The 14,260-nt window shown below is 51.6% G+C and overlaps 2 protein-coding genes across 2 annotated transcripts; one reads left to right on the forward strand and one right to left on the reverse strand.

Moving 5' to 3' along the window:
• Nucleotides 1–151: 151 nt before the first annotated feature.
• On the reverse strand, nt 152–5,110 carry LOC128503945 (uncharacterized). Its single transcript, XM_053474140.1, has 6 exons — nt 4,966–5,110; nt 3,937–4,070; nt 3,019–3,146; nt 2,547–2,673; nt 2,296–2,409; nt 152–413 (listed from the first exon to the last, which is right to left on the reverse strand). Exons 1-6 carry the CDS (start codon nt 5,108–5,110, stop codon nt 276–278), a joined length of 786 nt encoding a protein of 261 aa, XP_053330115.1. The 3' UTR covers nt 152–275.
• Nucleotides 5,109–13,444, forward strand: LOC128503946 (elongation factor 1-gamma-A-like). The gene is made up of 9 exons (XM_053474141.1): nt 5,109–5,289; nt 7,784–7,863; nt 8,423–8,575; nt 8,739–8,805; nt 11,671–11,813; nt 12,139–12,282; nt 12,395–12,524; nt 12,608–12,664; nt 13,080–13,444. Exons 1-8 carry the CDS (start codon nt 5,109–5,111, stop codon nt 12,655–12,657), a joined length of 948 nt encoding a protein of 315 aa, XP_053330116.1. The 3' UTR covers nt 12,658–12,664; nt 13,080–13,444.
• Nucleotides 13,445–14,260: the final 816 nt, after the last annotated feature.

Below are 14,260 nucleotides of genomic sequence, written 5' to 3' on the forward strand. Positions count from 1 at the left end.
TACCACTTCTGCTGGGGGGCTGCTCTACTTATCCACCACCCTCTCAGTAACATAAAACCTCTCAGTAACGAGTGTTGCGGTGTGTTGCATTGCGGTGTGTTGCGGTGCTGTGCGGCGCTCGCGCATGTTCAGTGACAGACGTGGAATCTGATTGCGCCGTAATTACTGTCCTTTATTTTAGAAAATATACTTTTCTGAGACAAAAGATCTCCGGCTCTCGGCGCTCTCATATTTACCAAAACGCCAGAATTTTTGGATCCCGTCTGAAAAGAGAACTAGACGAGGAGGCTGCGGTTGAAGTCGTACGCCAGCTTCAGACGCGTCTTGCCCTGGGGCTGAGTCCAGTGATGGAACAGAGACTGCAGGTGATGAGACGGCCCGAAGCCGCTCACGTGGACCGACACCGACGCCACCTGCGCAAGAGAGAGAGAGAGAGGAGAGGAGGCTGAGAGAGCCAGAGAGACGGGGGGGGGGAGACAGGGAGAGAGAGACTGGAGGAAAGAGAGAGGAGAGGAGGCTGAGAGAGGCAGGGAGATGGGGGGGGGAGACAGGCCGACAGGGAGAGAAAGAGGGAGAGGGCGGGGATACAGGGAGAGGGAGACCAGGGACCGAGGGCAAAGAGAGAGAGGAGAGATGAGGCTGAAAGAGGCAGGGAGACCGGGGGAAAGAGACAGGGAGAGAGAGACCGGGGGGAGCAGGGAGAGAGGGACAGAGAGAGAGGAGAGATGAGGCTGAGAGAGGCAGGGAGACCGGGAGAGGGATGAGGGTGAAAAAAGGCAGCGAGATAAGAGAGACAGGTGAGAGAGATGGCGGAGAGAGAGTGACAGGAGAGACATAGAAACAGGTGAGAAAGAAAGAGATGGGGGTGGAAAGAGATCAGTCAAAGGGGGAGAGAGGCAAGGAAGAGTGAGAGAGACGGGTGAGAGAGATAAAGGGAGGGATCGGGAAGACACAGAGAGACAGTGATCCCTGTCACGCCAACTGGTGTAATGCATACATGGACTTGCTACCAGGTAGAGATGGTATGGCCAACTTCAGCATGAGGGGGTTAATTCGGTGCCAAAAGGTCTTGTAAGATTAATTTGCCTTTTGAAGCTGGGACTCCGACCCCGGCCCTCCACAAGCTGACCAGAACCGAGTCACGCGCACGCTCGGAGTAGGTGAGTTCGTGACAATCCCTGTAAGGATCTCAGTTATGGGGAGGAATAAACCCAGCCAATTCCGGGCAATGGAGCAGGAAGGATACAAATTATCTGACGGGGTAAAATGTATCGAGATAAAAGAGAATTGGGATCATTTGATCCCGTTTGGCGCATTTGGGGACGATCCCCGGGAACAGCAGCCACCATCAGGTGACGGACCCCTGAAAATAGGGTCACCCTCCCCCGAGGGGGTATGTTTGGGGATGAGGACGGGGAGTGACCGGGGATGATGACATGTGACCGTCACCCCCTCCCACCACGTCCAGTCGCAGCCGGTATAGTCATGTTTACTGGTTCAAACTGGGAACTGTCACTCAAGCGCTTCCTGCCAATGCTAGCCCCGCCCACATTCCTTGCTCAGCCAGTTACGGGAATCAGTGAGTTGCACCAATCACAGTCCAGTTCTCAGCAGCCAGCAAACAAAACTGGACTGTGATTGGCTAAAATGAAACAATTTCTATAGAGTAAGCGAGTCGCAGGCAGCGGGGAGGAACTAGCAGATTGGGGGTTAAAAATAAGCATAATCTGCAGTTTAACCATGGAGACACAGCTGAAGGCAAAATAATATCTGCCATGTGTCCCTGTATACTTCAGCCAGTCCCTCTTTGGGCTCCAAATGCCTGATGCCCCTCCCCCCGGTGCCCTTCCCCCCCGATGCCCCTCTCTCCCCCCTGATGCCCCTCTTTTCTAGGAGGTGAGAATGTTTGCTGGGTATGAGGGGATCGCAGGGTTCTACGTCCCTAAAAGCCCCGATAATGTGTATAGAAACAGCAGGGAACGGCCTTATAAATTAAACGGGGTAAATAAACCCCATTATTCTTCTAAATGCCCCCCTCAGTTACCTGGCCCGCCTCTAACCGCACCCCTAAAACACAAGTGCCCCCCTGTGGCCGTTCCGGATGCTGAGGGGGGCGGTGGGTTAGTAGTGCCGCGGGGCGGAGGGACACGCAGCTTACACTCGGCGGAGCTCCGCAGGGAGAATCGGGGAGAATCCTGATAGGAGATCTCCCCGGGGATCTATGCAGCGGGATCACTGGATCTCTGTGTCCTCCGGGGGGCAGAACGCTCAGGAAAGCCCCCATCCCGACCTCACCTTCATGAGCTTGAGCTCGGTCTCCTTCCCGCCGGCGCCCGGCACTTTGTGGGGCGGCTGCTTCTCTCTGGGAGCCGGAGAGCCGGAAGGGAACTTGGCCCTGTGGGGGTGAACCTGTGCAACGGGAATAACGACCCGGTTCAGACGATCGCTACGGCAACGGCCCCACGGCACGGGCTACTACACCCTGCAAACTCGGGCGGTCTGCCCCGGGGGTCTGCGGGTTCAGCGGGGGGCGCTCCGCGTCTCACCTTATCATCGGGGTCGATGTGAAGAGACGAGAGGTAGGATTTGTGAAGAGCGGATCCTTCCCATTTGCGCTGGAGATCGGGGTTCGTTCTGCGGTCCCTCGGCGTCCCCAAGAGACATCCGACCGTCCTGAGAGATGAGACAGTCATACACCGGAGGAGACATCACGGCCCCCCGGCCCCCGTCTAGTCACCTGTCTCTCCTGCTGCAAAGACTCAAACCTTCTGCTGGGAGGCTGTTCCGCTTATCTACAACCCTCTCAGCATGTTTAAATCCCCTCAATGTTTTAGCCTCTACGACCTCTGCTGGGAGAACATTCCACTTATCTACCACCATCTCAGCATGTTTAAATCCCCTCAACCACCTCTGCTGGGAGGACATTCCACTTATCTACCACCGTCTTCCTTAAAGCTTCCTTACATCGGACCTCTGGTTTCAGATTATGGCCTCCTGACACCGCGGGCTCCCTCTTACCTGGTGCGAGCCGGGCTCGGTGTCTGTCCGTGCGCGGCCAGCGACTGCTCCAAGGGTTCGATGTCGTCTTCTACCCTCGGGACTGGGTTCGAGGGGAAACAGTTTTCCAGGAGCCGCTCCAGACCGGCCTGAAATACCCAGAAATGAAATGTGTTAAGACGTATCAGCCGTATCAGTTCCGCTGGGTGCAATCCAGCAGCCGCCGACAGGCTGAGATGGTTCCACTGAAGCCCACGTGGCGATCGGCTCGTCAACCAGTTTCAAGATAATGTTTAGTTAACGGACCCCACGGAGGGTCACATGGTTGGCTTAATCCCCCCACAAATCCAGTTAACTATGTCTGTCGCCCAGCGGTAACATGCGCGGCAATATACTATATCACGCAGCGGTAACATGCGCGGCAATATACTATATCACGCAGCGGTAACATGCGCAGCAATATACTATATCACGCAGCCGTAACATGCGCGGCAATATACTATATCACGCAGCGGTAACATGCGCAGCAATATACTATATCACGCAGCGGTAACATGCGCGGTAATATACTATATCACGCAGCGGTAACATGCGCGGTAATATACTATATCACGCAGCGGTAACATGCGCAGCAATATACTATATCACGCAGCGGTAACATGCGCGGTAATATACTATATCACGCAGCGGTAACATGCGCGGCAATATACTATATCACGTAGCGGTAACATGCGCGGCAATATACTATACCACGCATCCCGTAACATGCGCGGTAATATACTATATCACGCAGCGGTAACGTCTGACGAGGGGGCTCATTTTGGGTTTTTTGGGTGGGAAACCCTGTAAAGGGTTGATACAGGAGACACGGCATGGTGCGGTGGGGTGCGATAGTCTCCTACAAACCCCCCGTTTAGTGAATACTCCCCTGAGACTCACTCTGTCGATAGGACGGGGGGCCGGTCCGGCACACAGCATCGTGCTCTCCTCGCACCACCACTGTCCGTTAGACGTCTCTGTCCGTCGGGGGTCCGTCTCTTCGGGGTCCGCATCGCTGAACGCGTCCCAGCTGTCTGCAGGTGGAGAGATGGAAGAGTTTTGGGCATTCCGCTCCCCGACAGCCGGCGGATTTATTAACCGATTAATAACCACGCTTCCAGAAAAATTCCTCTTTTTCCTTTTTAACCCCAGTTTAACCCCAGCTGCATATCAGCCGTTTGTATGATTCTCGCTCTGTTATCTGACCCCCGATCTACTAAACCCCCCGACTCCTTATCATACTGCCTGTGGGGAACAATAGAATGGCTCGGTCTTAATCACCCAGTCAGACCAAGCCCCATTGATGAGCTCCAGCAGCCGTATTATTATTATTAATATTATGAATTAATTTATATAGCACCATCATATTCTGCAGCGCTGTACAACGGAGATAACAAGTAGAGCATCACCTAACGCTGAGGTTCAATCAATGAGGGTAGTAGATAAGTGGAGCAGCCTCCCAGCAGAGGCGGTAGAGGCCAATACAGTGACGGAATTTAAACATGCATGGGATATAAGCTCACAAGAACGTTTGCACACAGAATGCCCGCATTATTATTATTATTTATTCATATAGCGCCACCATATTCCACAGCGCTGTACAGAGGGGGGGCACAAAGCACATACACAAGGCCATCCTTTTAATCACGACTCACGCCGACGCATGCCGTCACACGCCGCCGTGTCGCATTAACGCGCACACAGAAATTAACCCTCCCAGCGCTGCGAGTCTTCAACCCAACACAAAGGCTCTGTGCACAACGTCACGTGTTACATACCATTAACACGCGTGTACATAGACATCCGCCCTCAGGTGACCGCTGGCATGTATGTAAACACCCCAATTTGTCGTGCCCCCTGGCCTTGGCTCGCATCCAAACACGCAATGCACACACAACACGTAGGGAGGCGTGTGATTGATGCACTTACCTTGGCCCCCCCACCCTTGCAGTTTGCCCGAGTCGCCCCCTCTGCAGCACGTGCCCTGGAATTCGCCCCACTGGTCCGCGGCCCCCTCTGTCCCGGGGTCCCCCTGTGCCGGCAGAGACCCCTCAGCTCCGTCGACGGTCTCCATGTCTGGCGAGCGTTCTGCAGAGATGCCGCGGGCAGATTTGTGCGGGGATGGGAAGGGGGGGTCGCCTGTGTACCCCAAAAACGTCCTCATCCGCCCCGGCTTCGCTCAGAATTCCTCAATAGGGAGCGCTCAGCCCGCTCCCCCCGCTCCGCTCTCCTCCATCGCTCGCTCTCCGCTCCGTGAGCTCTCTGTCTTCTCTCCGAGGATAAAAGACGTTTTCTTCTCTTCATACAAAAGCAGCAGTGCCACCTAGCAACCGGCCGAACGCACGGAGCGATCCTCCGACCAGCGGCGGCTCCCGGCTGCCTAATAACACATCGCTCTCTACTATATATTCCCTATAGAAAAATCCATACGTTCATCGGGAGCCCCCGCCGCCGCCCCGACGGCCCCGACACCCGGAGACAAACATTCTAACCCATCAGATACATTTGTTTCCGTTTACGATGTTTGTTTGTTTCATGTTTTTGTTTACAAACTTACAATATTATCATTTATTATTATTTATTATCTTTTATTCATACGGCGGCCGCAGCTCCCCCCGCGCTTCTTACAGTCCCAACGTTCAAAGGCTCTGACAGAACTGGAGCAGGGGGCTCGGCTCGTGAGCTGACAATCTAGAGTTATTATTATTATTCATTATTTGTATTCTCTCAGCGCTTCTTACAGTCCCTACATTCAAAGGGTCCGACAGACCTAGAACCGACAGAGTAAGACCACCCGATAATTATCAATAATAACAATAATACGTAATATAAAAGAATTATTCTAACACGGCTTGATGTGCAGGGGGCCGGCTCGCTGATATAACTATACATTATACATTATACAGGGGCCGGCTCGCTGATATAACTATACATTATACATTATACAGGGGGCCGGTCACTGATTTATCTATACATTATACAGGGGGCCGGTCACTGATTTATCTATACATTATACAGGGGGCCGGTCACTGATTTATCTATACATTATACAGGGGCCGGTCACTGATTTATCTATACATTATACAGGGGGCCGGCTCGCTGATTTATCTATACATTATACAGGGGCCGGTCACTGATTTATCTATACATTATACAGGGGGACAGTCACTGATTTATCTATACATTATACAGGGGCCGGTCACTGATTTATCTATACATTATACAGGGGCCGGTCACTGATTTATCTATACATTATACAGGGGCCGGCTCGGGCATACCGTTCCTCATATTGGGGTTTAGTGAATGACCCAATATTATTCCTTCCCCATTCTTTGCCTCCCTCATCTCCTGCTATTTAGGGGGTGTGGTTAGTGCAGTGGCTGGGCGCGGCATTTCTGAAACTGGGCGGGTATTTAGAAGAATAATGGGGTTTATTTCCCCCGTTTAATTTATAAAGCCGTTCCCTGCTGTTTCTATACACATTATCGGGGCTTTTAGGGCTGTAGAACCCTGCGATCCCCTCATACCCAGCAAACATTCTGACCTCCGAGAAAAGAGGGGCATCAGGGGGAGGGAGGGGCATCAGGGGGGAGAGAGGGGAATCAGGGATATGGAGTCCAAAGAGGGACTGGCTAAACTAAACAGGGGCACTAGGCTGGTATACTTGCTGGCTATCTGGGGCACCGGAAGCAGAAACCCCAGGGGTCGGTCCTGCCTGTTTTACTTCTTCAAAGTGAAGTAAATAAATGGCAGAAAACAGAAAAGGGGGTATTTAAGTTTAAAAAAAAAAATACCTCAAAATCAGTTTACTGCTTATCCCTAATTACCCTACACAGGGGCAGCAGTGCGTTGACAGGTGACTCCAGGCTCATGGGAGGGCTACTAGGCCCACCTGGGGGAAGGGAATGCCTATGGTGAACTAAACTACACCTGGGAGGAACCCACAAAAGGTAATACGCATGCGTAGGAGCTGTATGCGCCCGATTGGCCCGTACGCATGCGCACGCTGAGCGCCGCTCTGATTTTTTGCCTTTGTTTGGTAGCGGGTAGAGCTCGGCTGACTTTCCTTGAGAGCGTTTGTGCGCATGCGTAAAATTGTGCTGACGCACGGGGGCGCTCTCGGGTTTAAATCAGAGCCGGCTGAGGAGAAGCTGCGCATGCGTGGTGGAGCACAGACCCGGCTGGAATATGAAGGTTTTCGCCATGGCTCTCGGCTGCTGGTGCAGGACTAGTCAGGGAAACTGCCCCCGGGGCATGGGGGACGGAGGAGGCGGCGTGTGGGAGTAACCCTCACTGGGTTGGGGTATGAAAGAGGAGGAACTGGGGGAGAACAGGTGGAGGGGAGGGGTAAATGGTTGGAGAGGGGCAATGAGCGGGGGGGGGGGTAGGTTGTTATCTTTTTATCTTTTGTTATTGACCTTAGCCTTTGATGTAACTATAATCCCATATACCACATGGTGTGTGTGTGTGTGTGTGTGTGTGTGTGTGTGTGTGTGTGTGTATGAATGTGTGTGAATCTGAATGAATGTGTGTGTGACAAGGGTGATGTAGGGAGAATGAATGCTTGGCTGAGGGTAATGTGATTGTAAGTAGGGTGATGCGGGAGAGTCAGTGGAGGGGAGGAGGCTGATTGATACAGGTTGGGGGGTATTAGGAGGGCGTTTGCACTTTTTACCCCACGTTTGGCAGCTTCTGGGGGTTGTGGGCTTTTTTTTTTTTCCTTCTTTTATGGGATCCGTATTTTGAGTTTTTGTCCCATTAAACGGAATACTAAATGTTACCGAACGGACTTCGCGTGATGATCCGCTGCCTCCTGCGGGCTTCTGGGTAATTTGTAACCTTGTTGGCGCCTGTAACTTGTTTGGCGAAAGCCGTTTCTGCTCTATATCTATAAGAAAGCGGTGTGTGGGAGAAAGACGTGTGCGGGAGAAAGACGTGTGCGTGCGTAATTACATACATACATACATACGTACATACATACCGTATCTGGAAATCTCCCAGTGACCTTGAACCGGTCTCAAGGTCGTTTGGTTTGAGGTCGCAGCCCGGCGCATGTTAGGAGGTGGATCGGATTTAACATGCGGTGCAAAAAATCTCTGCGTGTGCGCACTTTTAACCCTTTGACTTCAGAATGACCTCATCAGAATGCTGCTTTTACCCCAAATCCATGCGGTTTGAAACGATCTTTCCTATGCCCCCCCTTTGCGTTTTTCTGGACGTTGTGTAAACGTTTAGCGTCTGCCTGTAACAGCTGATTTAAGATGCCCCCCCAACGTAATAAAAACGTATGAATTAAAACACGATTTAGGCGATCGCGGCCGTCTGGGATAAAGTTAATGACACGCGCCGTTGCTTAAATAGTTTTTGTTCTTTTTATATATTTTAGGTGTTTTATAGTGAAGGAAATTGGCAAATTTTCCCCGTTCTGGTCGCTGCTAAACATGGCGGCCTGGATCTCCAGCTGGAGCGCGAGGAGGCGCAGGCGGCTGAGGATGCTGGGACTGATAAGCCTCGGGTTAAACCCTCGCCTGGTCTCAAGGTTTGTGATCGTTGCGGTCTTTGCTTGGTGGCGAGGTGCGTCCGGACGGCTGGTTCCAGACCCGACTAGAGGAATATATATTTTTCTATTTATTTTTTGTTAAAACATTTAATTTATGAATTTTTATACATATAAGACATCGAGTGGCTGTTTTGTGTTGCAGAGACCCCGGTTTGTAGAAGAGGAGGACGGTTTGACGCTGCACGGCTACGACGCCATCGTGTCTTACAGTACGTCTCGTTTCATTTGCTTTCTTGTCGTTACTAATAACGGGGGACCTTTTATGCGTTTATGGAGGGGTTCGGGTTATGTGGGAGTAAACGCTGAGGTTTGGGGGTCTGTTGAGCAGAAACCTTGTTACAAAAGGATAGACAACAGAGGAACGCAAACTATCAAAAGATACGCAACCCTTCAAAAGTTTGGGGTCACTCGGCTGTTTTCATGGAAAACGAGGACATTTCTGGCTGTAACATAATTACAAAAAGGGTTTCTAACCATCAATTATCCTTTTACACTTAAACTTGGATCAGCGAACGCAGGAGTGATGGGAGTGATAAAGGGTCATTGGAACCCAGGAGTGATGGGAGTGATAAAGGGCCATTGGAACACAGGAGTGATGGGAGTGATAAAGGGCCATTGGAACACAGGAGTGATGGGAGTGATAAAGGGCTGTTGGAACACAGGAGTGATGGGAGTGATAAAGGGCCGTTGTATAGAGCCAGACAGACTTAAGTCTCGAGCGAATGGAATCGGTGAAGGGCGTGATGGCGGAGATGTTGGCGCTGGTTAAATGCTGTCGTTTCGGCCGTCGATGCTCTATCTGCACACTAGGTGGCGCTATAACCCTGTGTAATATTCACTGGTGCCTTTTTTTTTTTTTTTTCTTATCCCCCCACACACCCAATCCATTTTAATTGCCCCGCTCTATAAATCCGTGCCAGGATTTCTCTTTATACCCGTATCACGATGTGCCCCTTTTATTTAATAATCCTGTATCGTGCTGATAAGTAGTTCAGGGTTGATGCCCGCTCGTGTTTTTGAGGCGGGTAACATAATAACGCTCGTCAGCAGCAGCTGTTCCCAGGCATCCCTCTGGGTGCGGAACTGCAAATCCCATCATTCTCGGCCTATTGACTTGGAAGGGGGGGGGCTTGAATTTCTCTTACTGCCGGGGCACTCGGAGCAGCCCTGGTGTCTCCTCCGTCCTACCCCTACGTGCTGCTTTTTCAGTTGAGCGAGGTTGCGCATGCGCGGCTGCGGCGGGTTTGATCACAGGGACACTGTAGTGTTGGCGTGCGATTCACTCGGTGGTTATAAGGAATAGTGAATAATCCTGCCGGGGCTGACCGTTCAGCTGACTGCCGCCCCAGAAATCGGTGAAAATGCCTCAAAAAACACAAAATCTGTAAAGCCGGCAGAAAATCTGCCCACCAGATCATCTGTTAGGGGTCCGGCGCCTGTCCTTCACTAAACCTACACGGCATTCCTCGGCCACAAACGTCTCTCTGTCCGTGGCCGCGTGACTCGCTCGGCTTCTGCTCCGCGGTCTGGATTTGCTTATTTATGCTTTTTATTCTTCCTCTGGACGCCGGGGAGACGCGTTTAATCCGTTTCTCTGCGACGCGATGTAACGACTCGAACCTTAATCAGTCGCTGGTCTCATCTTAGATTCATGAGCCGTATGTCTATCCCGCGCATGTTTAATACCCTCACTGTATTACCCTCTACCACTTCTGCTGGGAGGCTGTTCCACTTATCCACCACCCCCTCTCAGTAACATAAAACTCCCTCTGACCCTCTAGTGTTGGATTCCGGTCTCATGTTTTAACTCTTCTCCTCCTTTTGAAATAAATCTTTATTTTTTTATTGTTAAAATGTTAAGAATCGCATAATTCTCTGTTTACAAACGGCCAATCCAAACAGATTGAAAACCTATTCACTAAAGCGAGTGTTTCAGGACCTTGACTTTGCTGTTCGCTATGAAGGTCCGATTTCCCCCCCCCCCCCGATGAGCTTCTGCTGTAGAACCTCAGCTGGTCCTGTATAACGTAGGGTTAAGCTAGTGAGGTTTAATTGCCCTTTTGATTTGTACATTATACAGGGCCAGCTCCGCCAGCTCCTTTAGCCGGTGTGGGCCCTTTAATAATAATCGGCGAATGAAAGGGATGTTTTAGTAAATAAACCCATTTTGTATAACCGAAATAATTGTAATCAGAGATAAATATATGTAATTTTATTTGTGTACATATAATTATATATGATTTTATTTGTTTTTAATCAAAATTAGACTAAAAATGGAAATTCCTTTCCCGATAAATCTCTCTGTAGTTCAGGGTACATAAAGTACCCCCGTTTCCCGTCCTGGGGGGTATTATGGGGTCTCTCGTCCAGGTCCCCTTGTAACGCTTTATTTATTCGCATTGAACGGATAGAAAGTAACGGCTGAGCTGTTCCGGCCCTCGTGCGATGGGGTCGGACGGCCGCCGCTCCGCGTTCAGGATATCCCGGCTCTGCCCCGCTCCCTGGGAAGTCGCACAAACAATGCCCGCTACCTGCGCCAACTAAATATAACCGCGACCCCCGGACCCCCGTAAACTCGCCGCGCTGTTTATAGTAACGCTCAGGATGGAGGGAGCCTCAGGAAGGGGATTCTGTCTGTACGTTTATGCGATTCCAAGCCGCTCGTCCCGGCCCTCGGGGGCTTCCTGTGCTCTGTGATATACAGCGTCGGGGCGGAAACGCGTCGGATAAACCTGTCTAATGTATGAGATTTTAATCTGCTCCTAGAGGGGCAGATGGGTCCGGCGTGGACAAAAGTATTGGGACGTCTGACCGTTACACCAGAGGGGGCTTTGATGACATCACATTCTAAGAACATAGACGTTAATATGAAGTCAGCCCCCCTTTTTTGCAGGTGTAACGGCTTCCGCTCTTCTTGGCTACATCATCTACCCTTAACGTGCCAGCGCCGTCTCACGATACATGGTTTGCCCCGGCGATTCGTGCCTAATGCCAGTGTGTGCGCCGGGTGTCTCAAAACGCGTCGGGTACCAAGTGATTGCCTTCTCTCTCTCCCTCTCCCCCTCTCACCACAGTTGCCTCCGACGAGCTGCGGGGCTCCGGCCTCCGGGAGAAGTCCCTCATCCAGCTATGGCTGTCTTTCGCGGACAAGGAAGTAGCGCCTCTCGTCTACGCCTGGGTGTACCCCATCATGGGGCTGCTTCCGTACCATGCGCAGGTGGGTCGGGCCTCTCGCGAAGCTTCACCCGCGGCCGCTGTTACTGCAGCTGACAGAGTTGTAGCCGCCGCGCCGAGGTCTCAGATTTTTCTGATTTGCACCATAATTACCATCTTGCGGGAGAAGCCACCTGCGAGGAGGTGACGAGGGTGCGCACAGTAAGGGGGTCTTCTCGTTGCTCTCCGGTGAGAGGGTACTGGAAGTAGCTTGAGAAAGACCACTGCAAAAAAACAAAACCCTTCCCCGGGGGTTACCGTCCTCCCCAGGTCTCCTTCATTTTTGCTTAGTGTTTTTTAACCCCTTGTATGCCTCTTCGTTTCTTCAGTCCGCAGAGAATGCAGTAAAGATGTTTAAGAAGGTGATGTCCGTTCTCGAGTCTCACCTGCGGACGCGCACGTACATGGTTGGCGAGCGGCTTTCTGTGGCTGATATCGCTGTAGCTTCGGCCCTGCTGTGGCCCTATGTCCTGGTAATATCCCCCCCCCTGTGTCTCTATGTCCTTCCTTTATGTCCCCCATATTCCTCAAACTGAGTTTTAACAAGTCTGTAGTACCGTGACGCCGATCCCTTCTTCGATGCAGGTGTTCGATCCCTCGTTCCGCGAGCCGTACATCAGCACCAACCGCTGGTTCCAGACCTGCATCAACAACCCTGCGTTTGTGTCGGCGCTCGGGGAGGTTCCGCTCTGTGAGGGCGCGCGGCGTTTCCAAGGTAAGAACGTTTTGGTTATGTAACCCGCGCTCGTGGCCTTTTTTGGGGGGTTTCTCCTGATAATCTGTTTTTTATGATTGCAGAGGGATCCCCGGTGACGTTTCCGGTGCCGTTTCAGAAGCCGCAGGCGTGATCGGGAGGTAACGCGTTCTCGGCTCTTATTTCTAATAACCGCTGTGGGGGTCCAGGGGTCCCTGCTTTTGTTTTTCCGGGCTCTCCAGTATTGGGGTGTCTTCTGTCGCAAAGCTAGAAGCCGAGCGTCATCCCAAATGTCTTGGAATGTCCCCTCCGGCGCACCGTACAGACCCCCGACCCACGTCATCCGGTGGCCTCTAGCCTTAAAGTGCCAGCGCAGCCTTCATGCATGGTTTGCCCCGTTGCCCCCCCCCGACTAGCGGGCGACGCGTTTTGCTTTGTCCACGTTTCCCAGTGTCTCAAAACACGTCGGGTAAGAAATCTGCTCTCCGCTGCGCTGCTGGAAACTTCCCCCTTATACCCCCTTCAGACTGCTGCGTGTTCCAGAACCGGGACCCTAAATCTGTCTTCTCTTTCCAGTAACGGGGGATCCATGAGCGGTTTGAGAAAACACAAGACCCCCCCCCCTCACACGACCGAGGATGGAGGCGCTTACGCTGCCGTCCCTGCGGGGGGATTACTGGTATCTGTGATGTCATTACTGGGCTTGGACTGTTTGCCCCCCCCCCGGCTCTGGGTTGTTTACTCCCAAACTTGCGCAATCTATCATGGACCAATCAAAGCTCAGGGTTTGTGCGTTTCCGCTGTAGCCGCCGCGCTCCGCTCCTGCGCACGGATCGTGTTCTCTGTTTACAGAACGGCTTCTCCGGGGGCCGCCACGGGTGCTAAACGCGTAAAATGTATTTAAATAAGCAATAAAAACACAACTTGGCATAAAATGTGAACTCCGCTGAGTTTGTCTCCGTTCCTTGGGTTTAAAGAGATGCGAGGTCTGCGCATGGGAACGACGATCAAGTCCCGGCGGTGTCTGTCTGTATGCTGTATATAATTATTTATTATGTGCCCGCTAGCCGGTGTCTGAGAGGGTTGCAGGGGGGGGGGTTGCACACCTGGGGTTATAAACTTTATTTATATTTATTATTTAAGACTTTTATAATTTGTGTTAATAAGTAATCGGTCCGTTGGGTTTTGCTTTTTGTTTCCGTGAAATATTTTTTGGAAAGCCAGGTTTTTGGATCATCCTGCGAATGGAAACGATGCGCCCGGCTTTATCTGCCAGGACGGGGTGTAGCGGATGCTGTGATTCGGGCTGATAACTCCCTGCGATCGGCCCGCCGCCCGGCCCTCGACGCTAAATAAAATGTGTGACCCGATACGAACGCCGACGACCGGGGGAGGATCCTATATTTAAAGGGCAAGTCGCGCGGGACATATTTCCTCCTCTAACATAAACCCCCATGCTGTATACGGTAATATAACCCCCCCAGCGCTGTATACAGTAATATAACCCCCCCGCTGTATACAGTAATATACTACCCCCCCATGCTGTATACAGTAATATAACCCCCAGCGCTGTATACAGTAATATAACCCCCAGCGCTGTATACAGTAATATAACCCCAGCGCTGTATACAGTAATATAACCCCCCCGCTGTATACAGTAATATAACCCCCAGCACTGTATACAGTAATATAACCCCCCCCCAGCGCTGTATACGGTAATATACCCCGCTGTTCTGTATACGCCCTTGTGCCCACTA

The sequence above is a fragment of the Spea bombifrons genome, chromosome 8 (assembly GCF_027358695.1).
Source record: "Spea bombifrons isolate aSpeBom1 chromosome 8, aSpeBom1.2.pri, whole genome shotgun sequence".
NCBI classification, from domain to species: Eukaryota; Metazoa; Chordata; class Amphibia; order Anura; family Pelobatidae; genus Spea; species Spea bombifrons.